Genomic DNA, 26,232 nt, shown 5'->3' on the forward strand with positions numbered 1-26,232 from the left:
TAAAAAAAAAAAAAAGAGTGGAGAAAAAGAAAATAAAAAATCCATAATTTTAGCATGACTTTATATTTTCAATGCTAAATACAGATATTGCTCACGTCCCTCAGGCTAATCCTATCCTAAGAGAAGTCATCTCCAACCCTCTCTATGGCCTAGATAGCCCCCATCTCCCTTCTCCCTCTGTGGATTTGCTTGATCTGCACAATACATGAAAATGGCTTCAGACAACATGTGGTGTCTGTGACTTCTCCAGGTTCATCCATCGATAGTGACTGCTCAAACGTGAAAAGCCCACACAATCTCATGGGTTTGCATACTCAGTCTCCAGCGAGTGGCACTGTTTGGGGAGGTTGTAGGACATCTGAGACGGTGGCTTTAGCAAGCAGAAGTGTATTGCTAGGGACAGCTGTCAAAGGAGTTACCTGCCTCCGAGCCGCTATGGCCTCTATGCCTTCCCCACCATGGGCCCGATCCTCTGAACCATGGACCTGAACAAACCTCTCTTCATTTCCTCTGCAAGGTATCAATCGCAGTGTTGTAAGCCTTCATGACTCAGCCACGAATTTTCTTTATTTATATGGCACAGATTAAAGAATTTTAGTGAACTGTTAGGAGCCGCGTTCGCCATTGCAACATGGCGCCGGTTTCCTGCTTCCTGGTTCTTCTTGCGAGCCTTGCTTGAATGTGCGCCTGCGCAAGGCGCGAAAACCAGTTTGCTAATTTGGCGACATCATAAGAGCCAATGAGTGTGTGGCACGTCTCCTAAGGCTCTATATAAGCCACAGGATTTTGGGGCTTGGGGTCCCTCGCCTCAATACCATCTAAGAGAGCTGTAACACTACCATCTAAGAGAGCTGTAACACTACCATCTAAAAGAGCTGTAACAATAAAACTGCTGTCAGAAGAATCCTGAGCGTGGCGTTCTCCTTATCGGCGAGGCAGTGCCCCGCAGTGAACATTTTACACAAGACGAAGAAAGCTGGGGTAACCTCAATATGCATGCGCTGCCTTCCTGATCAGGGAAGTCACACATGTATATGGGAACGTCAGGTTGAAGCCCAGTGCGGCTCTTAGCTCGTACAGGTGAGTCACCACCCAATCCTATGGCTCTCATGGGCTCTGCTGGGTAATAAGCCTTAATGAGATCACATATGCAGGGAACAGTTTTGTTGGTGACCAGCCTGTCTGGCTAGGGTACTAACTGATCCATTCACCACCTGATTCGCCTACCCTGTTCTCCCTGCTGAGTTCAGGTCTGTGACCTTCTGAGGGAAGGCTCTACCACTTTACTGGGTCTGCAGCTTCCTCTCTCTCCCCCACAAGAGAGGTGCTCCCCAGCAGCAAGGTCACAGTGGAAGGCAGAGCTCCAGGCTGACTGAGTGGGTGATTGTTCTAAGTCAGGCACTCAGGCTATGCTGAGAAGTGGGTACCCTCAGGGCACTGTGAAGCCTTGGTGAGTGGCTGATTCTGAGTGCTGACTCAGACGGAAGGGGGGAGGTTTGGTGGGGGGGGATGCCGACAGGGGATACAAGTGCTGGGTTCTGCACAAAAGCAACTGCAGAAAGTAACTGTGGTGACTTGCAAATAAATACCCGGCCAGTTCTATTTGTTTTGTCTTGCTTGCTTCTGAGGGGCAGGGTCTTCCTGTACAGTCTAAGCTGTCATTCTGCTGCCTCTGCTTCTGCCTTCCTGGGGCTGAGACTGCAGGCATGCACAGCACAGCCAGCCAATTCATGCCTTTCCAATGGCTGAGTGCCGACCCTATCATAAGGACGTACCACAGTCTTTAAAAAATCCATGGATGGATTCTTCAGTGTTCCCAGTTCTTGCTGCTATGTGCACATGTGTGCAAATGTTTTGGTAAACTTGTTTTTCATTCCTTTTGCATTTGTGGAAAACTGTAGGGTCATACAGTGACTATATATTATTTTTGAAAGAGCTAAGTCATTCCTGTTCCCTTACTCTAGAAAGGTGCAGGTGATCTATCCTACATCCTCGTGAACACCCACCGTCTGTTTTATTCATAGTCATCCTAGTGGGTGTGCATGTGTGATGGTTGCCTCACTGGAGCTCTGACGTGCAGTTCTCTGATGACAAGTGACACTGCATCTTTTCATGGGCCACTCCTGTCTGTGCCGGAGAATGTCTACTAAATACTCAGTCCCTTATTTAAACTGGACCTTGGGAGGTAGCACAGGCTAGCCCTTCTCTTGTTTCCTGTAAGCCATATATATGTATATATGTATACATACATATAGACTACACACACACACACATGCATACACACACACACACACACACACACACACACACTTTCACACACAAGCAATTCCTCACAAACATTTTCTGTTATCGTGTGAGTAGCCTTAATGGCATCATTTTCAATGTGGAAGTTTTATATTTTGATGAACTGCCATTATCTCTGCTTTATTTGGGGGGTTTTATTTTTTCCTCTGAAATTCTTTGTCCAAGACCAAAAAAAAAAAAAATCACAAATTTACACCATGTTTTCTTGTAGAATGTCACAACTTTGGCATTTTTTTAAAAAAAGGTTTATTTAGTTTATGTATATGAGTACACTTGGATCTTATTACAGATAGCTGTGAGCCACTATGTGGTTGCTGGGAATTGAACTCAGGACCTCTGGAAGAACAGTCAGTGCTCTTAACTGCTGAGCCATCTCTCCAGCTACAGCTTTGGCTTTTATAGAGAGAGCTTTGCTCACTTATGTTACACGAAGACAGGTTCTGAGTGTTGAGCCAGGCTGGCTGTGCACTCTTACGTGATGATCCTGCTATCCAGTGTCAACCTTTTCTAATGGCTTGCATCATAGAAAACCACACTTAGATGTGGGTCTCTGATCTATTTTAATGTTCATATATGGTATGAGATAGGTATCTAAACATCATTCTTTTCTAGACAGAAAATCAATATTCCTGCACCATTTGTCAAAAAAAAAAACTTTAAAAAAAACTGTTTATAGGTGTTTTGCCTTCAGGCGTGACTGTGCTGCACTTGTATAAAGTGTGATGGGGCCAGAAGACAGCATCGGATCCCTTAGAACTATAGTCACAGACAGCTGTCAGCTATCACGTAGGAGCTGGGAATTGAACCCTGGTCCTCTGGAAGAACAGCCAGTGCTCTGAACCACTGAACCATTTTTTCCTATCCTTGAAAAAAACCTTCCCTTTCCCGTTGGATAGTTTCAACTCCATTATCAAAACAAAGCTCACAAAAGTTTTGTCTGTAGTTTAATCCCATTTATTAGTAATGGCTAACTTTACAAGTCTACAAGACTGTCTTGAATCCTGTTACTTTGTAGTAAGATTTAATTAGGAAACAAGAATTCTTCATCCTGCGATTCTCTTTCAGTGTGTTTGACCTCTCTGAGCTCTTGTTTTTCCCTGTGAATTCAGGCCCAGCTAGTCGATGACTGATTGAATGAGGAGGTTGGAACTGAGACAGAGAGCACAGAATCTCTAAATCAACGTGAGTGATGATGCCACTTAAGTGACCCTGAGTTTATAATCTGTGACACACAGGATGACTTCCTATTTACTTAAGACTTCTTCAATTTCCTTCAACTGTGTACCCCTCTGTGACCCTCCACAGAAAGCATCTTATCAACAGGAAGAGTCAGCTCCCGGGGCTGTCCTCACCAGCACTTGGGTGAGGTAGTGCAGAGAGACAAAAGACATTGCGCATACACGTGCAACTCCACAGAGCGTGACCTTGCTCACGCTCTCAGAGCTACTCAGTCCCTACTCAGAGCAGCCATGTCTGCCCCAACTGTCACAACAGTCCTTTAAGCCCCTGGAAACAATGGGATGCCAGTTGACAACCTGGGACCTATTAACCTCTCTGTGGTGAAAAGGGGAAAAGATTTCCTATCGTATTTCCAGATCTAGACTCAGACCTTCAATAAACACAAACCCAATAGTTCTAGCCTGTCCCCAGGACCTCCAGTGTGTCTCAGAAGCTAAGGCATTGAGGAGACAAAGCAAAGATCTTGGACTGGCGAGGTCTTTCTGGGCACCTCTGTCTGAGCTAGGGACCCACATACCTGTAGCAATGCAATGCCTATGAAGATACCAGCCACGATGGTTAAATTGTCCTGTAGCCACTTTTCAAACTGGGGCACACAGCCTTTCGTGTAGATTACAATCTGTTGGTCAACTTCCTTTACAAGGGAAGAGAACAGAGTGTCACAGATACAGCCCTGTGCATGTGCAGACGCTCCTCCAATCCCGGTATCCTGAGGGAGGGTTCCACTTACCGGTTTTTGCCTGGCATCATAGCCACACTGAGTGTTGATGACATCTTCCTGGGGGAGAAAGGAAAAGAAAACTGAAACTCGTTCTTGTTCAGCAGAAAGCCCATCCAAGAATGATGAACCGTATTAAACAGTATTATTAATATTATTTAACACACATTGTTATTAAGTGTCATGCCCTTATGAGAGCAGCTTCAAATGTATGTAATTAGGGCCCTTAGAAATGAAAGCCGAGACTCTAACGGGTCCATTGTGTGTGAGCGAGTGTGTGAACTGTGTGTACGCACGTGCACGCATGTGAACTAAGATTCAAAATACTGCCAACTTTAGGAAGCTTCAAGGGTTTGGGGAACTGAAAACACAGACAAAAATCAAGTTTAAAGGACAAACTGACATCCTTATGGTCTTTGGCAATTTCTACTTTTTAAAATGGCACTAGAGATCAGATCTAAGGTCTCATGCACGGCAAATATGTGCATGTGCCTTTTAATCTATAAAATTCTGTCATTTAAAGTTTTTTTTTTAAATAAAAAACCATTATGCTACTAATTACAAAGTAAAACATGTCCTGGCCTTGTGTTAAACAGGCAGTCTGACATATCTGGAATCTGGTTGGAAATAGTACAGGTCAGCATCTCTGGGAGTCAGAGTTCATGGCATAAGACAGACCTGCTGAAGGACCTGTTGCCTAGTGACTCCTGGAGACTCTTGGACAGTCGATGTAGTACCTGGAGAGAAAACAGGGAGCAGCTGGCCGGTACATGCCCAAGCTGCCTGAGCAGGTACCATGGATTCCAAGCTGGGCATCCTGCTGCCACTTCCGTCTCAGAGGAGGAAGACAAGCTGGCTAGAAAGGAGTCACAGGCAAGGTGGCACAGTTCTCAGCGATGCTCAGCCCAGGCTGATGTGCCCTCCACAGGGGGAGCCTGTGGGACTCGCCTGCACCCACTGTGCTCCACTATGGGCAAGGGCAGGCTTGTCCAGGAAGGGCAGTAACCACTCCGTTCTGGCTTTTCACTTATACTACAGACGGTTCATGTTTTCATTCTACGAACAATGCATACCGTGTGAAGTGGAGTAAACAGGAGTAGCTTGTGGGTGGGCTCTATGTTTTCTTTCTAAAACTACAAATGGCAGCCGCTACAGCCAACCTCACGCCACCCTCTGGGCCACGGTGGCTTTTCCAGCAGCCTTCCCTCCTTGTCTCAAGCCCTCCGTTACTCCTGAGTCCCTTCCAAGAAACCAGATGAGAAGAAAAGAAAACCCAAGCTACTATAGATAGATGGCTTACCCACGAGCCCCACATTATTAGGAGTGACAAGTGACATGGTCACCCAGCTCTGTCCCCTGTTAGCACTGTTATTTGGGAAAAGTCACTTGTACTCCATAGGTCTTCGTGGGTTTTATTTTCCTCCCCAGAAAGGGACCTCCCTTTCTGAGCCCCCCCCCCCAAGAGTCAACATACAACAAGGCTCAGAACAGGAGACAACACGCACTTGCTAAATTAATCCCAGCCATCCTGTCCTGATTGGGAACACCAGAGCGCAGCATCTTCCTCTAGGGCCTACAGTCAGGCATGAGCTTGTGAGAAGAGATTTTTTTATTTTATTTTTTTATTAATTATTTATCTATTTATCTATTTATCTATCTATTTATTTATTTATTTATTTATTTATTTGGTTTTTCGAGACAGGGTTTCTCTGTGTAGCCCTGGCTGTCCTGGAACTCACTCTATAGACCAGGCTGGCCTTGAACTCAGAAATCCACCTGCCTCTGCCTCCCAAGTGCTGGGATTAAAGGCGTGCACCACCACTGCCCGGCTGTGAGAAGAGATTTTTGAGACAGAATCCACTCTGTCACCACACCCAGGCCGAGTGAGGGGCACACAGCAGCCAGCAGTGAGCTGTCGCTCTTACCGCAGGGTCTTTAGTGCAGCAGGAGAATGGCACACCGCATCGCTCTCGGCTTGCATTGGAATCTGTGCAATTGAAGTAAATATTTAGGTTCCAATCATCAGCTCCAAAAGCCCCACAGCACTGCCACTAGAGCAAACAGGAGAGAGTTAGAAAGACCATCTCAGGTGGAGGCGACCAGCTACCTGTACCCCAACCACAAGACACCCATACCCTGTCAGGTCCAGTACCTCAAAATTTATTCTTAAGTTAATATTGACCTAAATGGGCCCTGTAAAGCCTTCCAAAGTAAGGTAGGCTGAAGGTTCCTATAGATGGCTTGGCATGGGACATTAAGTGGGGAAAGGAAGGACATTGTACATCAGGGCTCAAGATAAATTTGGCTAGGTCAAGTTCTTGGATAAACCAGAACATTCTGGAAGGAAAAATAAGACACTAGCAACAATGGTAACATATAATGAGACACCTTTGGTTGTGCTAAGTTTTGATCTTATGTTAATGGTTCTTAAACAGTGTCACTCAGTGTAAGTGGCATCTGATAAACAGTAGACACTTTGATCAGTTCTGATCTATGTGGGTAACACGATAGAATAGTAGCCACTTCACAGGACAGTGAACGTCAGGGCTGATGTCCAGTGGTACAGCAAACACGGCTGAGGCAGACCCACCTCTCTATAATCCTAGAGGCTTAACTTTTCATTATATTTATCACTATGCTAAATTTTTAAAAAGAACGTATTTTTATGCTCAATTTAGTTCTTTTTTTAAAGAGTTATTTTATGTATGTGAGTACACTATTGCTCTCTTCAGACACACCAAAAGAGGGCCTCAGATCCCATTACAGAGGGTTATAAGCCACCATGTGGTTGCTGGGAATTGAACTCAGGACCTCTCAAAGAACAGTCAGTGCTCTTAACCACTAAGCCATTCCGCCAGTCCATAATTCAGTTCAATTCAAATCTTAAACAGAGGACTGATTATGGCCTCCTCCTGTACTGGATTATTTTGGCTTCTTAAGTTAAACAAAACCAACCCTTGGCCATTTTAAGGCTTTCAGGACCAACAGCTACATCAAAATATTTTTAACACCAGAAGAGCAGAATTACATGAAAGAGTAGTGTTGCTAAGTAGAACACTTAGGAACAGGTGTGAACACAGGTTCTGCCGGCTCAGCTGCTCCTCTGGGCTTGGGCTGGACACCACAGGCTTCCCGTAAAGTCTCATCAGCTCTGTCATGCCAACTAGTCGGGAAGAATACCCAGGAAGCAGAGCCCTTGCATCCATTATGACTTAACAGCACAGGGAAATTGCCTGAGCAGGTGACACTGGGCTCAATTTCACACCTGAGGATGCTTGCTCTAGACAGCAGCCACTGAGTGAAACTAAGTCCTCAGTCCAGTGCTGGGCACCTGGAGAAGAATGACCTTCCTCCACATCTACTCAATGCTGACACAGTGTGGCCTTCTTGACTCAAAGTAAATGTGATCCCAGCACAACTCAGAGCTAGACCTTGGTCCACTAAGCCTCTGTGTGGTTTCCAATCTTACTCTAAATATGAATGCCATGGACACCACGGGCCAAAGTCTTTTGGCTTACTCATTTTTTTCCAGTGCAGATGAGTAAGAACCTGCTAATCTGTAGGCCGATAACATCTTGGGCCTAAGATGAGACTGTGTGTATCACTGACTGTCCCAGTATCCATATGGACTAGACAGTAGCTCAGTTTTATTCTTGTTTGACTCTTGGGAAAAGAGTTCAAGTTTCTGTTAGTCCACGGTCAATGAGACAGTGTGTCTCTTGGCTCCTTGTGCCTTTTGAGTGACATGACATCTGCCTGCTTACAGTACCGGACCAGTCAGTCACAGAGTCACGTTCAGACACCTGTACTTGTTAGAAACCAGCAGGCCTTACAAGTCTCTAAACTTTTGGTTTGGACTACACACCTGTGGTATCTGGATGGGCACATCTGAGGAATGTTACAAACAAATACCCTGCTAATTATATTATCGTGAGCTACAGGGGAAGGAGCAAGGAAAACTCATATTTAATCAAATAAAACTCTCAACATCTATAAAAGCAATTTTCTTCAAAGGCTTTCAAGGGGATGGTGCAGGGATCGCCTTGTGGCTTAAGAGTTGTATCTTCCTCTAATTTAATACAAGTTGGAACAAGTGAAATCAGAATGTTTCTCTCTGAGATACAAACACGAGCCGTGGAGCAAGGAACAGGAAACGAACAAGCAAACAGCTAGAAATTAGGCAGAAAAGTCAGCTGGACGTTTCCAGCTGGCAAAGGCACACCAGGCATTATGGGAGAAGACATTTCCGCTTGGAACTTACGTATTCCTGGGTGAAGTCTATGAGGTTCTGCAGATCAATGTCATCTCTGTAGGCTCTGATGTTGTTGTTAATAAAGAAATACAGCTGGTCTTTGATCCAGTCTTTGAAAACAAATGCCAACACCCCAGCAGTGAGTTCCAGGAAGAAAATAATCCCCAGGAACACAGAAAACTGAGACAAAAGAAACACACAACAGGGAACGGGTTACAAGGCCTTAGATCACAGGGAGCAGCTAGCGGCTTCTCTCTGACAGGGAATGTAATTACATTCAGTTGCTACACATCTCCAAACTGGGGGCCTTCTGATTCTTAAGGTTTGTTAATGGAATATTACACTCCAAGAAAGGGCTTCTAAAAATTAAAGATCACTTCATAATCACATTTTAGAGTCTCTGGTGTTCCATTTGATAATTAACCAACAAAGCCCAAATCAAACATTGAGTAATAGGAATTTCTCATTAGATCCACATTAAGGCCTAATGAATTGCTCGTGATTAATGTACTGCCAGACACGTGAACAATGTTCTGTCTGACCTCCAGGAAGCCTCTTTCCTAACTTGAAAGGTAGATTATCTCATGTTTTATAATCACCTGTCCCTTACGCCCATGGCTTGATTCCACGCACACTACATTATCCTGTTGGATTCGCTGTTTTAACGTCTCCCCGCACCTCCCATGTCCTGTGAAATAGATCTGCTCATCTTAAAGAGGCCAGCGGAGGAAGTAGGAGGGGGATGTGACTGAGACAAGAAAACAGTTTCCAATCATGGAAATGAAACCGTGGGCTCTCTCTTTCCTCCTGCCTGGGAAACACCAACAGCAGGAAACACTTTAAATAACACCACAGTGCAATCAAAAGGGACTTCTGGCTAAGGCAGATAACAAGGTACACAGCCAGAGAGCATGAGGCCCTGGGGTAAACTGCTCAGAACCCTGGGGAAATTTCCCATCCACCCAGTTACTTCAAAGATGCTCATTTCAGTCATCCTGACTGCCGGCTCTGCCCACGGCCATTTCCACACCTCCTTCCTCCCACATCTTTACCCTCTGCAAACCGTTTTGTGAACCTGAGGTGCAGAAATGGGGGGCCATGGTGGGTGGTTAGTGGGGTGTGGCCATTCACACAGCATGGAGTGACAGGTGCATCTTTGTGGAGGAGTGAGGGGAGAGAGCCAGAAGGACCAAACCAGTGCCTGACAAAGTCTAGGATGCTGATGCTTAGGTACAAACTCCACTCCTAAGCCCTCAGCTCAGCCTTCCAAGCTCCCCCCACCCCAGGGAGGGGGTCCTGCTTATCTGGCCTCAATGAGGACACAAAATGTAAAGTTCTTATTTACTGGCAGCACCAATAATCTGTACCTGGAAATAAAATGTTAAGTTCTTAATTTCAAGTGGTACCGACAATTTCAAATTAAGTTTTTTCTTAGAAAAGAAATCAGAAGATTAGCATTTGTGCTCCTGCAGCCCCTCTTACCTGTACTGGGTACCACCCCGAACATGGACACATACAGTCCTCACACCACAGAAAGAATAGAACCTGAGCTGGCATGCATGTACGTAAAACAGCTGGGCACTCACACAAAGACTGTAGATTTCTGCTCTCACCTCCACACAGGATAGAGACGTTCACTTTCCAGTTGCCCTGGGAAATTCTCTCAAGTTACATGATAATACATATCAAATATTGAGTCCAAACTCAATATCAAACATTTGGCAGAGGCCTACCTACACGCCCGGCTCTGTGAGCTAACTCCTCCATTTCCAAAGGTACAGAAAGTCACCCGAAGCTTTGTTTGATGGTATCGGTCAGTTAGGAAATGCCACTTCTATTTCACTGTCCTGCCGCTTGGATTTTCCCCAGAAATTCTCCTAGTCTTAGGACAATCTGATCTTTGAGGCTGTTTGGAGGCATGGTGACATTGTTTCCCACTTACCTCACAGCCCCTGCTCAAGGAGACTCCTAGGCCAGTTTCTATTGTTAGTTCTAAATAAAGAAAGGCCATTTAAATAGTCTCCAAGACAGAAGGCTAAGAACATGATTCTTTACAAATCTAATATGTGACTTTAGGAAGGGGATTACTATGATAAGTAAAATCATGTTCATGGAAGCCATATTAAAGGGACCTCGTATTTGGAAGCATGGAGGTTTCAAACTGTTAGGCTGTGCAACAGATAATGGGTCTCAGCAAAGCTGAGTGAAACCAGGTCCCCACTTTGAGATGCGTCGTAAGACTGGTAGGTCATGATCAAGGTCAAAGATCCTTTGGAGGGGCTCCGTTCGTCAGTCTTTGACTCAGTGATAAGAGGGGAGGAGAGAGGGGAGAGACCCAACAAGCTTGTGTAGAAAGGGATCAATCTGAAAGGTAAGGCAGCTCTAAGCATGGAAAACTAGTCACTCCCACCATGCACAGGGAAAAGATGCTAGCTCGTCATTAGACTATATCGGAGAGCGATGACCCCCAGGTCTTCCACATAGGTGTGAACCACAGGAAAAGATCAGGATTGCAGCCTCCAAGGCTTCCAGGGAGCCAGAGCTGCACCAATTCAAAATGGGTTACCCTAGAGTGGGCATGGATGTCTCTCCTTAGAGATGTTCATGAAAAGATGCCAGAGAACATTCTAGAAGACACGGTAGGGTCAGAGAATCACACACCGTGTGCTGCTCAGACTAGTTCTAGGACAGGCTCCAGTAAGAGGCACAGCAAACAAAGTAGTCCTCCCTCATCATGGGATCCTCTGATCCTTCCTCTGTTCTTGGAGAGGAGAGTGAACGCTTTTTCTACAGAAATCACTAGAATGATAACCTCCGCACACAATGAGGCCAAACTCAATCCATACCAAGTATCTGGCAGAAACTGGCAGGCTCTGGGCTGGCCCTGTGAGCTAAGTCCTCACTGTCCAAAGGTATAGACAGCAACCTGAAGTTACAATAGATGACACCAGCCAACGAGGAAGGCGTATTTGTATTTCACATTGAGCATTCTTCTGATTTCAGATACAGATTCGTAGCCCACGCCACTGTTCTGTTGGAAAGGAGCCCCAAAGGGAAGGCTTTTGTTGCTCATTCTCTCCTGTACCTGGAATACTCCACACCTCCTGCTAAAGTCCCCCCTCTACAGATACAGCTAGCCAAACAAAGGAGGACTGTCACCTTTACTGTATCACCATGTTCATTCAAATTTGCACAGGCTGGACAGGCTATGGAAGCCGGGCCAGTGCCTAGTTTCCATAGACTATTACCCATACAGATTTCTACTTACAATATTCACTACCAACACGTGCATGTACAACATTTCCCCGCAACCCTGCACACACATACATCTCGTTTGCTCTTTGAAATAAAAGTGGCCCTGGCTGTAATCTTTGCCCAGGCCTTTGGTACGCTTACGATCCCGCCTGCAGGTAAGACTGTCATCTTGCTGTAAAAGAAGAGTCTGGATCTCAAGCTGAGAGCCGAGTATGCAATACTTACAAACTTGAGAAGGAAGGTGTTTTCCCGAAGTGCTCCGATGCACCCTGCGAACCCCAGAATGAACATCACTCCCCCCACCACGAGGAAAAGCCACACTGGGTCAAAGCCACCGAGGTCGGTGATGGACGAGATGTTGGAGAGGACACCCTGGAGATGAAAAAGATAGGTGAGGACTCAGGACAAAAGGCCAAGCTGTTAGCAGTGCCTTCCCCTCCCACAGGACTCCTTCAGCAGTCATCTGTAATCTGGGATGACTGTAGTCAGAGACCAGGAAAGTGACGAGGAAGGGGAAAAGGAACAGGAAGGGAACAGGAAAAGAGGAAGTACAAAGGGAAAGACTGAAGGACAGGGAGGGATGGAGGGAGGGATGGAGGGAAGGAAGGAGGGAGGCAGGAAAAGGAGGGAGGGAAGGATGGAGGGAAGGAAGGAGAGAGGGATGGAGGGAAGGAGGGAGAGAGGGAGAGAAGGAGGGAAGGAAGGAGGGAGGGAGAGAAGAAGGGAAAAAAGGAGGCAGAAAAGGAGGGAAATGGATTTCTTTGCAGGATCAACTGTGCTTATATTTTTGGTAAAATGATAAATAGACAACCAACAATAATAAAAAGCACTGGCATCAGGCTCTGGATGGAGAAAATACACACGATATCTTTGCTTCAGTGCCCTCAAATACATACTGTTTTGAGTAAAAAGTAGATGAAACAAACATACTGCCTTGGGCAGAAAGAAGTCATTTTAAGTCCCCCAGGGCCAATGGCAAGCCCTTGGCGTGTCTCCAGAAATATGAGGTTAGGGGGAGCTAGGAGCTTGAGAATGAACTTTGCAAGCTTGGCTGAAATTTCTCACAGACCTCTCAAGGTAAAGCACTCCCCCAGACTCCACCCTTGAGCCTCACAGGCAGCCCCATCAAGTTTAGGCCCCAAAGATCTACCCGTGCTCCACTCATGTGCTCCGTGATGGAGGCATTTGTTACACTTCAGAGGCTGAGATGAAAATAAACACAAGTCATCCCTTACTTCCAATTCCTTTATTCTTCTACTACATAAGGAACCCAAAGTGATTTCATTCCTCCACAAGCAATATCCACTTAAAAGAACTCCTTTCTGAAGTGTGAGAACGCATCAAAGCCTGCCAGAAATTATGATACTGTTTCTCTAAAATGTCATGTGCATTCTTGGATTTGGTCTATGGAGACCAGTGACAGTGTTTTGGGAATTGAGAAGCTGAAACACCCAGAATCATCAATATTTGATTTTCCTATTAAATTTTTTGAAACCTCAAATCAAATCAGTGCATTGAAGTATGTTTTGTCATCCAATCTAAAAAAGACAGTGACTATCTTTTTACACAGCACTGCCACCAACCTAGAGCAGAGCTGACGCATCTGATTTTGGATGATGGAAAATCTAAGTTGGTGCAGGTTTGGTGACAGGCTGAAGGGCATGGGTTATTTTAGAACTGGAGCAGATGTCGATCTCAGCACTCCCTGATCAAGCAGGCCAGGCAGTTGCCTCCATGTGCTTCCCAGGCAGTGCCAATCAAACTGGAGTGTAGGAGTTTTAACTTTCAATCCATTTGAAAGTTGTTGAAACATTTGGGGAACAGCACTTCAGGGCTTTTGAGTTGTTTCTTTTTAGGAGTGTCAACTTAAGGACAACAAAATGTATTTAAAGAAAAGCTACAACACTAAACTATAATGTTTTAACTTAGTACGGATGATGGAGGGCTTAAATAAAGTCAGAGAAGAAGGCTGGACAGTCTCAAAGCAGGGAGAAGGAGAGTGTGTGTCCTAGGATGTGGCATGAGACTGAACCTTGCAGGGGATGGCACAGACCCATGGCTAAAACTTGGACATTCACCCCAGGTGGGGAAAACTGGACACAAAACACAGAAACACCAAAACAAACCTTCACTTACACAAATGATTCAGAGAAAAAAATGTTGCCAGAGAAATCAAAGAGAATGTACCCGGTGGTTATCGAGGCCTAGCACTGGAAGAAGGGCAGCCTCTCAGCTTGCCACAGGTGTGAAGTCTTTCACACCTTGTTTTGTCAGTGGCCAAGCAGGCTTTGATGCAATTTGAAAAGTTCATTATTGGAGAAGTAGATTTGATTTGCTTGGCATGAAAGACAAAGAGGTGGAGGTGGAGGGGAGAGGGAAACATGTTTCTTTTTTCCTCACAATTTTTTAATTAAATATTTGAAATTGATGCATCGGAATTGCACGTGTTACTGTGGAGATACAATGTAGCATTTCAATCGGTGGCTACAGTGTGTGATGATCAGATTGAAGGAATTAGCATAATATCAACCTTGGCTATTTGTCATTCCTTTTCAGCAGTTTTAAACGTATTAAGCATTTACAGTGTCTGTGTGTGTGTGCATGTGTGGAGTGGTGCATGTGTGTGTGCGTGTGTGCACACATGCGTGTGCGTGTGTGAACACCAGAGGTCAACCTTAGGTGTTTGCTATTCTTCAAGTACCATCCTTTTGATTTATTTTTTAATTTTATTTATCTTTTTGAGACAGGGTTTCTCACTGGAGCTTGGGACTAGATGATTATTAGCCTGGCTTGTCTGGGTCAAAAGCCCCAGGGTTCTGTGTGTCTCCACCTCCCCAGCCCTGGAGTACAGAAGCCACAGGCAACCTCTTACATGAGTGCCGAGGATGGAATGCCGAGGTCCACGCTTGCCCACTAACCATCATACTCACCGAGCTATCTTCCCAGTCCCACTAGGTTTTTAAATTGTAGCTGCTCACGTAAGCAAGTATAACTGTATAATGTACTTTAAACTAGAATTCCACCTCCAACTCCCAGTCCTGTTAACTGCCTCTCCCTGGTTCTCTCCCATCCCTCTAGTCCTCTCAGTTTCCCTAGACACTTTGACCTTCACTCGCACGTCATCTGTACACACATGATTTTATGTATATATAATGTCTAATACCCATAATTGAGAGAAAACATTGGAATTTGTCATTCCGAGGCTAAACTCGTTTGCCTAACTGGATGATCTCCATCATTCATTTCCTGCAAATGACAGTTTCGTTATTCTTCATGGATGAAAGCAATCCATTGTGTGTACGCCCTACGTTTTTTTTTTTTTTTATCCATTTCTGTATTGGTGAACTTGGCTCCATGCCTTAGTTATGGAGAACAGTGCTGTAGCAAACACTGCCTTGCAAGTGTCCCTGTCCTGTGTGGATTGGACAGGTAGCCAGCTAAGGCACATGGTGGTCTCATATTTTTGTCTTCCTCGGACACTCCACACTGAGTCTCAGTGACCTGATTAGTTCCTATCCCAGCAGCACTGCATATGGATTTTTTTGTTCCCATACAAATCACTGGCTAGTCTGATAGGATCTCAATCTAGCTTTTATTTACATTTCTATGATGGCCAGTTGAACAACTTTTTCATGTTTACTGGCCACTCATATTTCCTCTTTTGATTAACTGTCCACTAGCCCATTTATGGTTTGGTTCATTTTTCATTTTCTATTTCTTTTTCTTTGTATATTCTAGAGCTTAGTCCTCTGTTGGACGGCTAAGATTCTCTCCCATTTTGCTGGGTCTTCCCTCTCCTGTTCCCTTGGCTGTCCAGATGTTTGGCCATTTCATGAAATCTCATCTGCCAACTGCTCTCTGAGTCCTTACTGTTTCCTGAGCGTGGTGGATGTTGGTATATATTTTAAGTTTTTTTTTTTACTTTACATGTGTGCATATGCATACCAGTGGGCAGACAAGACCAGAAGCGGAGTCAGAGCCCAGGAGCTGGAGTTACGAGTGTGCTGCCAGGTGTGGGTGCTGGTCGTTTGGAAGAACAGCAAGCAGTCTCAACCACTAAACTGCCCCTCCCACCCCATGACAATGTCTGGAAATGTTTTTCTTCCCATTGGTTTCCAAGTTTTGGGGGCTTATGCTAAGGTCTCGGATCCATTTGGAATAGATTTTTTGTGCACAGCAAGAGATCTAGCTTCGATCTTCCACCATTTGTTAAAAAGACTCTTTTCTCTGTTGTATATAGTACTAAAATCTTGTCAAAAATTCCGGCAGCTGTAGCTGCATGCCTTCACACCCAGCTCCTCTATTCTGTTCAACTTATTGAGGTGTCTAGTTCTGTGCACTACCATGCTGTTTTGTTACTACGATTCTGTCGTCCCTGAAATAGGCTATGAATCAACTTGAAATTGTTCTTTTTTTCTGAAGATTCTATTGTCTATCTGGGACCTTTTGTGCTTCCAGATGACTTTAAAATTTTTCTTCTATTTCTGTGAAAAAACAGCATTGGGATTTTGACAGGTATGAACTGAATTTTGGCAATTGCCTCTGGTGGCGTATTCACAATATTAACGTTTCCAATACGTGAGCATGGGAGGCCTCTCCACCTTCCTTCAGTGTGTTAAAGTTCTCATGGCAGAGGTCTTTTACCACCTTGGTTAAGTTGATCCTTGGTACTTGTTTGGATGATGTTTCCCTGTCTACCCTTTCAGGACGTTTGCCGTGGTATACAGGGAGGCCACCCATGTTGTATGTAAATTTTATATCCTGTTACTTTGATGGAAGTGACCGTCAGCTCTTTTTCGGAGCCTCTAGTGTGTAGATTAGATCAGCTGCAAATAAGGAAACCGATTTCCTGTTTGTATTTCCCTATGTTATCTTATTGTTCTAGCTAAGACTTCAAGGACTATATTTAACAGAGTGAGAAGTGTGTGTGTGTGTGTGTGTGTGTGTGTGTGTGTTGGGGAGGCGGGGATGGAGTCCGAAAAAGTGCTCACTCTGCAAGCAGAAGGATCTGGAGTGCTCTAGCATGCACATAAAAGCCAGGTGTAGTGGTTTGTGACTCTAATTCCAAAATGGGAGTGGGGGTGGTGGGGACGAGTAGATCCTGGGACTTGGTGGCCAGACTGACTGCAAAGATAAGCGGCTAGTTTAGTCAGATACCCTCTCTTGAAAACTAAGGGAAAATAGAGAAAGGCAACTTGAAGCTCTGTTCTCTGCATATGCACACTACACGCGTGTATGCACACTCCCAAACCACAGGGTGGAGAAGGCAGACGCCCCTGTCTTGTTCCTGATTTCAGTGGCAATAATTCAGGTTTTCTCCATTTAGTATAATGCTACCTATAGGTTTATACTTTATAAATTCCTTCATTGTTGAGCTACATTTCTTCTATTGAGTTCCTTAAAGACTTTATTTGGATTTATTTTCATTATTTTAAGTCACACGTATGTGTGTATGTGTGTACAAGTGCATGCAGGTGCCCACAGAGGCCAGTCATGTCAGATTCCCCCCAAACTGCAGTTAGGGGCAGCAAGCTGGATATGGGTATTAGGAACGGACCTGTCTTTCTGTAAGAGCTGTACATGCTCTAAATTGTTGAGCCATCTTTCCAGACTCCTCGACAGCTTTTATCATGAAGAGATGGGAGACTCTATCAATTTGTATCTACGGTGATGATCATGTGATTTCTACCCTTGAGGCCATTCCTGTGATGATCACATTTATTGATTTATGTATGGTGAGCCATCTTGGCATCTCTCAAATGAAGCCATTGATTATGGTGGATAATGATCTTTGTGATGTGTTCTTAAGTCTGGTTTGCAAGTACTTCATTGAGAATGTTAACTGTTCATTAGGGAGATTAATCTACAGTCTTTCCCTTTCTTTCTCCCTCCCTCCCTCCCTCCCTCCCTCCCTTCCTTCTTTGCTTCCTTCCCTAGTTTCTGAATCTTTATGAGGTTTTGGTACCCCAGTAATGGGACTTCATGAAATGCCAGTATTCCCTCCTCCTCTGTGTTACAGAATGATTTGGAATAGTGTTCTTATTTAAAGGTTTGGTAGAATAGGAATGAACTCATCTAGACCTGGCCTTTATTCCTCTATTTTAGTTCAGTTATTTATTATTGTTGTTGTTGTCATTGTTGTTCGAATATTTAAAAAAAATAGATCTAAGTTATTTATCTAAACTTAGTTTAGTTTTGGAAGGTCATATGAGTCTAGAAATTCGTTTCTAAAAGTTTTGGGGCTAGGTCCTACTGATTTTCTGGCTTTCATTGGTGTCTGTTACAACGCCTCCTTTTTTATCTCTAATTTTATTAATTTGCATCGACTTCCTTTTGGTTAGTTTGGCTAAGAGCTTGTGAATCTTGTTTATTTTTCCAAAGATCTGTTTCACTAATTCTTTGTACTTCTAGTGTTCCATTGCATTGGTTTTATGTTTGGCTTATTCTTGGTTTGCCAAGGCCCTCGCATGCATCATTAGCTGGTTTCTTCTTTTAAATAATTTTTAAACGTTTTTGATGTGTATGGGTGTTCTGTTTGAACGTTTGTCTCTGCTCCACATTCATGCCACGGAGGCCAGAGGAGGGTATCAGGTCCCCCACCCCCAGATATTTTTTTTAAAAAGTATGCCATGAATGAACTCTGTTAATGTATGATAGGAAGGATTCTCAAATGGGTGGGGAGTTCTTAATGGCCTACAGGCTCTTTCCAACTTAGGATTCTTCTAGGATTTCATTAATTTTTTTTTTTAAAAATGGGCTTTTTTTTATCTGTGACTCATATTCACGTGTGAGCAAAGCTCAGACCGTTCTCAAACACTTCCTCGATCCATGGGCGAACATAAAAACTGAGTAGATAACACGACAACTATCTAGTTGGCTCTGCCAAAGCCAACAAACATGCTACAAATGAAATACTAAGATAAAATTCTTCCCTGAATGGAAAAAAATAATAGCGATCCCAACTAGCGAGCTAGCAGATTCCTCACTGCTTCTCTGTCCTCTCCGCCTTTACTTTGAGGAAAACTTGGCTTCTCAGAGCAGCTCATTTGAATACTCTCCCTAGCCTGCAGGGACACTTTTAATTGAGGGGTTTTCAACCGTTTCCATGGAAACAATGATAATTTGAGGGCCTAGTTTCCTCATCTAATTCTAAATTCCAGGAAAAGACAGTGCTGGAGACAGGTACCACCGAGTGCTAGGGGCTCTGGGCAGCACAGGGAGGACCCCTGAGGACTTTACTTTTGATGGGTTTGGAACACACCCAAGTTGTTATCAGTCGTAAATTAATTCAGACTTCTTTTTTCCCAGAGTGGAAAAAAAACTTATACCATAGGAACAGGTGACCTTACATACACTGCCATTGTGGTGACACACGCCTATAGTCCCAGCATTCAGGGTGAAAGCAAGGGATCTCGAGTTGGGCTAGAGACTCTGAAACTAGCTTGGGGTGGGGGTGGGGGAGACAGAAGCAGAAGGGCAGAGACAGAGAGAGAGACAGAGAGGCAGAGACAAGAGACAGAGAGACAGACACGGGGTGGGGGAAGTTGTTCCCAGAATATAAACAGCAAATAAAAATTATATTAACTAATGTTGGATGTTTTTAAAGTGTGTGTGTGTGTGTGTGTGTGTGTGTGTGTGTGTGTGTGTGTGTTGGAATGTACACATCCATATAGTAGTCATTATCCCACATCAGCACTTTCCAAGGAATGAGGTTAGAATCCTTGATGTGGCGGCGGCAAAGCAGGCAGCTGCTCCAACCTGTGCCGTGTTCAACCCCAGCTTCAGAGAACTGGTCTAATTCTGATTACACAGGACTTCAAAACAAACCGCATATGCTGAGAACCAAGGCACCATTTTTCTGGTGTCATAAGCATGAGGCTCTCTCGCCGGACTTTTAATTCTGAGGAGACGAATACGACAAATTAGGAAGAAGTGCTAGTCCGTGCCTGCTGAAGAACAACGGCAATGCAAGCTGAAAGAACTCATTGCCGAGGTCACAGGTAAGTTAGCCAAGTGTACAGTAGGTGCTTAGATCTGCAGTAAATCCTGAGGAGCCTGTGAGGAGAAAACGGCAGTCACCTGGTTTCCAGAAACCTGTGGAGCCCATCCTCTTCTGCAGGCACTCCTCTTCTTCATCCTCTTCATCCAGGTCAGTGTTACCCCCACAGCTCCTCAAGAGCCCCTCTCAGCCCCAGAGAGCAGGGAAGCCTCATGTCCCACCCCTGGGATGCAGACATGTATGACAGACACTTCCCTCTGAGGACCACAGCCATGAAAGCGCACACACAGATTGGTATTCCAGCAGCTCAGACAAAAGTCTGTGCCATGGCGCTGAAGAGAACATTCTAGAGACGCCCTCTTGCATATACTACTAAATTTGCCATTTCCCTGTGAGCTCAGATACAACATGTAGGGTAGACCAGACAAGCAATGGCTAGATTACAGAGTCTTCTTTTAGGGCTGGAATGAAGCTCAGCTGACAGAGTCCTTGCCTAGCACGTATGACGCCCTGGGTTGGATCTGCAGCCCCTCACAAATGGTCAAGGCAGTACACACACCTGTCATTCTAGCACTTGGGAGATGAAGGTGGGAGGCTCAGAGTTTAAGGTCATCCTCAGCTACAGACTGAATTCAAGGCCAGCCTGGGCTACTTGAGACCTTGTCTCAAGAATAATACAAAATTATTTGCTTTTAAACTAAGGTATTAAAAACATAAAATTTGTGCGCACTTATGGGATACCCATGGAACATGTCCACAAATAGACACACTGTAGTGTTTAATTCACGGTAAACACTTATTGCAAACGTTTCTTTACGGTCAGAACAATGGAATCCCTATGTGGAGCTCTCTGCACTCCATGGTGTGTTCTCTATCGTCACTGTGCTATGCACGGGCACACCAGAACTTCTAACTCACGCCTAGGACTCATGGGCCAGTCCTTCCCTGTCACAGCCCTCCCAACTCCCCTAATGACCGCTGCCATTCCAATCTCAGCTTCTCTAAGTCAACTTTTTATATTTCTACAAATCAATGTTTTACATCTCAAGTGAGTGAGGTCATGTAGGTTTTTTCCTTTATGGATTATTTCACTGACAAAATAATTCTCCCAATTCCATCCATGCTATCACAAACCATAGGACTCAGTAACCTTTATGGTTGAACAGTAATTCACTGTGCATGTATCACATTTTCTGTAACCACACTCCAGTTGATAGGCACATAGGTTGTTCTTTTTTTTAACCTAATCTGGATGTGCTGAAATGAATGTGGGCTTCTTTTCAACGTGCTGACTTCACTTTCTGGGAATTTATACCAGAAGCAGAATCGCTGGGGTACATCAGTGTGTGTGTACAGTATATGTATGCATGTGTGTGTGCCAGCCTGCTACGGGGAGTAAGTAGAAGCCAGGCACTGACACTAGGCTTTGTTCTTCAACTGGTTCTCCATCATTTTTGTTTTTGAGACAGACTCCTTCTCGGAACCTGGAATTTGCTCTTTGGGCTCTACTGTCTAGCGAGACTCTGGAATCTTGTCTCTGACCTCCCAGTGCTAGAGTTGTAAGTGTGTGCCATCTTGTCCTGATTTTACATGGCTGCTGGGATCTGGATTCAGGTCCTTTCATGTGCACAGTGACCACTTTGCCCTCTGAGCCACCTCCCCAGACATGACAGTTCTGTTTTTAATTCTTCATTTGAGACAATCTCAGTATGTAGCTCAGATTAGCCTCAAAGTCAATGTACAATCCAGGCAGGGCTTGAATTCAGTGTGATCCTCATGCCATAGCCTCTTAGGTGTTCAGATTACCTGCATATGCCATTTCACATGGCTCCAACCTTTTTTTTTTTTTGAGGGACCCCCTACTCCTTTCTCCATAATGGCTGTTTTAATTTGTATTTCTACCAACATTGTGCAAGGATTCCCTCTCCACATCCTCATTAGCGCTTGTTAACTTTCATCTGACAAAACTGCTTTGACTCTGTGTCTCTGCTTACTGCCTGTATGATCCCGGGCAAGCTGCCTCACCTGCCTAAGCCTCCACTTTCACATCTGTGAGATTACACCATATGCCACAAGGTTATTATGAGAAGGAGGTAAATCAAGTAGATGCAACACTCTGCCAAGTACCTGGCACAGAAAAGAACCCAGCGAAATCTTAGCTCTATCATCCACGCCGCTCTTACGCTACAACAAGGGGAAGCCACTGCGTCCACGGGAGCATCTGAGAGAAATGTCAGCTCGACACAAGCTAGAGACATCAGAGATGAAGGAGCCCAGCTGACCAGCTGAGGAAATGTCTCCAGGAGATCCAGCTGTAAAGCATTTTCTCCCTTAGTAATCAATAGGGGAGGTGCCATCCCTGGGCTAGCAGCCCTGGGTTCTGTAAGAAAGCAGGTTGAGCAAGCCATGGCAAGGAAGCAGGAAGTCTGTAAGCAGTGCACCTCCATGGCCTCTCCATCAGCTCCTGCTTCCAAGATTCTGCTTCAGTTCCTGTCCTGACTTCCTTTGGTGATAAGTAGCAATGTGGAAGTGTAAGCTGAATAAAACCTTTCCTGGCCAATTTGCTTTTTGTTCATGGTGTTTTGTCTAAGAAACCCTAAGACAAATTCTAACACGCACACTCACACACGCTACCGGAGAGGAATCTCTTGATCCCAGTACTTGCCCTGCCTGATGCCTAAGGAAATCTGAGGCCAAGCTCTTGATTTCGCGCAGTGAGTGAGACACCAGTATCTGGAGCTCGCTAACTGGATGTTTGCGGGACAGGGTAGGGGGTGAAAATAATAGAAGCGGTACAGAGGAAGGCAGAGGGGAGAACCAGAAGGGAGCAAAAGGAGGTCTAGGTAAAAGCCCCTATGGATACCCTGAGGTGGCACAGCCGGAGGGAGAGCACGGAGAAGTCACCGTGTCAGGGGACCCTGTACAAGCAGCAGCTGGATACTTCTGCAGCCAGGGAGCTGACTGTACATGGTTGTTGGAATCAGAACTCCGCGATGACCTTCTTTCGGTTGCTCAAGTCCAGTCTATCCCCATGAGCTCCGGCTGGTCGATGGCTTGATGACCATAGTATGTCTCAGTAAGAGTGTGGAAAGATCTGCCAACCTTCGTCCCCACTGCCTCACCGGCACCTCGTTTGCCCAGCCATTCTCTTCGACTAAAGCAGCTTCTCCCTTATGGTTCCGCAAGAAAGAAGTCTGTTCTGGGGAACAATTTCTTCTTCAAAGAAGTTGCTTTGCAAGCGCCAGAATCAAAAAAGGCAAACAAAGAAGCGGTGCGTTCCAAGCCAATCCACTTCAGGAGTGTCTGTGGTTTTCCTCAGCGCCAGCACAGAGCAGCCTCTGTGTGCCACCTGGCAGGCTGCAGTTTCTTCTGTCAACCCACACAAGGAAGAACTGCAAAAAATAGCAGGAATGCACCCCAGGGTCTGGGGCTCTCCTGCCTTTGCATACACAAGCACATTGCTTCCAATGGCTGGACAAGAAACAGAGAGGCAGGCATGAGAAATGTGTACAAACCCAGACAGATGAATTCTGCTGAGATATTTATGACACTGGGTCCTGACTCACCTACTCGCCACACACCAGGCCTTATCATGATGGTGGGTGAGCCTGAAAACTTCCCTAGGATGGGAGAGAAAGAGACATTTCCATGCTGACAGTGGCAGGTGTGACATTCCAAAGAACACGAAGCTACTCATAGAGGGGGCGGTCCTGGAGAACTGGAAATGTGGTTTTGAAGGATGTCCAGAGAAGGACCAGGCAGGGGCCTATGGAAACACATCGAAGGCACTCCAAGAATGTGCCATGGCAAAGCCACTTTGTAAAAACCCAGAGTGGGGAGAGGATGAGGAGTGCCAGGAGAGCTTGTCAGGAGATGTGATGGGGTAAGGGCAGGAGAGCTCACACCTAGTCAAAAAGCTTGCAAGCAGGTCAGCGAGCTGCTTCCATTTTACCTCGTCAAGAAAGTTCATCAGAGTGACTCAAGTAATCCTTTCTTGAACATTCAAAAAAAAAATTCTTCATGAGGTATCTTCGAAGAGATGAAGAGGGATACAACCATCTTTCAAGCTGACACAAAATCTTGCAGCCAAGCAGCTGCTGGGAGAGCAGCTGGGGCCAAGTTCCACAGGCTGGCATTGCTCACAGGTAGGGAAGGCACAGTGCCCGCCTATGCGAGTGAGCGACCACCCCTACAGATGCAGCTCTACACAGAAGTGTCCCCACATTCTAAGGTCCCCATGTTCCTTGTCAGATCCTTTCATGTATCTATTCAGAAGGCAGGAAATATACTTAGGAACATTCGAGTCTTAAACAGAATGTTACACAGAAATAGCAATAGAGGCTCTGTTTAGGATTGAATGTCTCTCCAGCCCATTAATATGTTGAAACATAATTACTACCGATTGTTGAAGATGATGTCTTGAAGGATATTAGGCTTAGAGATGGCTAGAATCCCCATGACCCGACAGGGGTCCATGAGAGAAGAGAAAGAGGCAAGAGCCCGCCCTCTCTCATCCTGCTGTGTGAAGATGCAGTGAGGATTCATCCATCGGCAGACCAGGTGACAGGCCTTCTCTTGGAATTGAACGGGCCAGCGCCTTGATCTAGACAGCCAGCCTTCAGAACTCTGAGAGACGAAGGGCTATCATTAGTCATTTAGTCCACAGTATATTATCTTGTCTTAGTCTGCAGCCTGAAGTTGAGATGCCAAGTACTCTGTCAGTTGTGGGCATTCAGAGTAAGATTCAGTGACAGCCCACGGCCTGTCTACAGGAAGAGGCTACTGGGCAGAGATCCAAGAGTGCTGCCATTGCTCGGAGATGGAAGGCCATGTCAGCAAGTGTGGAGACACAGAAACAACTTGGTCAACAGGGTCTCTGTGTGTGACAGATGACGAAAACAGAAGAGGGTGTTAGGGTGAGACTGGACCTGTCCTTCAGGCACTCAGGCAAGGAAAGCCCAGGCATTTCTGTAGTGAGAAGCCCTGTGCAGGCAGTGGCTAGGCAGGATGGAAGCAGCTGGTGGGCCTGTTGTGGAGAAGGCCCTGCCCTGAGAGCCACCCTGCTGAGCACTGAGTATGTCTGGCCCTGGGGAGGCCTGCATTACTTCACCCTCATGACAAACCTACCAGCTGAGTACTCCAGGTGGGGAAACAGGAAGTGAGAGAGGCCAACCTAGCAAATCACTGAAGAAGCCTCTGTTTCCTGTAGGGATTTGTATCTAGGTCACATGGCCTGAGCTGTAAGTTCTGTTCTCTTGGTATGCCCTACTGAATGACAAGTGTTGTCTGTCAAGTAGCAGAGGCTGCGTTAGAGAAGGCAGGGGACACTGGAAACCCAAAAGGCACATATAGGATCAAGGAAGGGCTTTTTCCTATTCTGGGAAGTGGAGTCCTCTCGTTCCATTAATAGCCGTAAAACTCTCCTTTGGAACAGTCAGGGAGGCAACCCCTCCCCTTGCCCTGCCGGGAACTAAGTAATGATGAGCAGAAAAGTGGACAAAGAGGTGAGGGAAAACACCAAATTCTCGCACAAAACAAGGTAGTCATATAGAGTCCCATTCTTAACAAGAGAAATAAGAGGCCATTTCCCAGAACTTACAAGCGTGCTATCTCAAAGACCGTGTCGCTCATATCAGATATCAGAAACAAACTAGGTGTAATTTACCCCCTTTTATGTAGTAAGAAGTGTGAAAATAGTCAGTTCCCTAGAGATCTTAGGGAACTACTGACTTCTGTTGCTCAATGACAGAGGCCATGGAATAGCCGGGGCTTAAAATAATGAAGCCGTTGTTCATCTCCTCACTGATGGCTCAAAGATCATATTTCTTATTACTGCTTTTAATACTGGGTCTTACTACATGGCCTAAGCTGACCTCAAATTTATAACTATCCTGTCCACACTACTCCGAAGTGCTGGAATTACAGGCATGCAGAACCATTCCCTGTGTGAACAATAGTTTTTTCTTTCTTGTTTCCCCATTCCCCACTTTTTCTTTCTTTGAGACAGGATCTCATGTGGCCTCAACTACATAGCCAAGAATGACCTTTAACTCATGGTCCTCCCAAATACACCTCTAGAGAGATGGGATTAAAAATATAGATCACCATATCTGGTTTATACCAGAGATGGACCCCAGGGCCTTGAGAACCTCTGGGAATCATCACACCAACCGAGCTACATCTCCAGCCCATAGAGAGCATTTCTTGAGCATCACACTAAAATGTGCCATTCAGGGTCAGGACCGAGGCCTTGGCAGATAAGAGCACAGACTGCTCGGCAGGAGACCCGGGTACAGTTCCCAGCACCCACATCAAGCAGTTCTAGGGCATCTGAGGCCCTCTTCTGGCCTCTGCAGACATCTGAGGTGGTCTCAGGACAGATGCACCCCAAAATTTAGAAGTCAAGGAGGTGAGGTGGAATTAGCAAAGCTGCAAGGAAAGAAAACAAGGAAAGCATGATCTAGA

The 26,232-nt window shown here is 45.3% G+C and overlaps 1 protein-coding gene across 1 annotated transcript in view; it reads right to left on the reverse strand.

The window, feature by feature from the left end:
• Tspan5 (tetraspanin 5) overlaps positions 1-26,232 on the reverse strand; it is a 172,577-nt gene that overhangs the window by 2,380 nt on the left and 143,965 nt on the right. The window contains exons 3-7 of the mRNA XM_028760436.1: positions 11,994-12,140; positions 8,523-8,693; positions 6,187-6,312; positions 4,274-4,321; positions 4,061-4,177 (exon numbers count right to left, since the gene is read on the reverse strand). Coding sequence (XP_028616269.1) covers positions 4,061-4,177; positions 4,274-4,321; positions 6,187-6,312; positions 8,523-8,693; positions 11,994-12,140 — 609 coding nt within the window. The remainder of the gene's footprint in view (positions 1-4,060; positions 4,178-4,273; positions 4,322-6,186; positions 6,313-8,522; positions 8,694-11,993; positions 12,141-26,232) is intronic.

Source organism: Grammomys surdaster, unplaced genomic scaffold (assembly GCF_004785775.1).
Source record: "Grammomys surdaster isolate TR1022 unplaced genomic scaffold, NIH_TR_1.0 126531, whole genome shotgun sequence".
NCBI lineage: Eukaryota > Metazoa > Chordata > Mammalia > Rodentia > Muridae > Grammomys > Grammomys surdaster.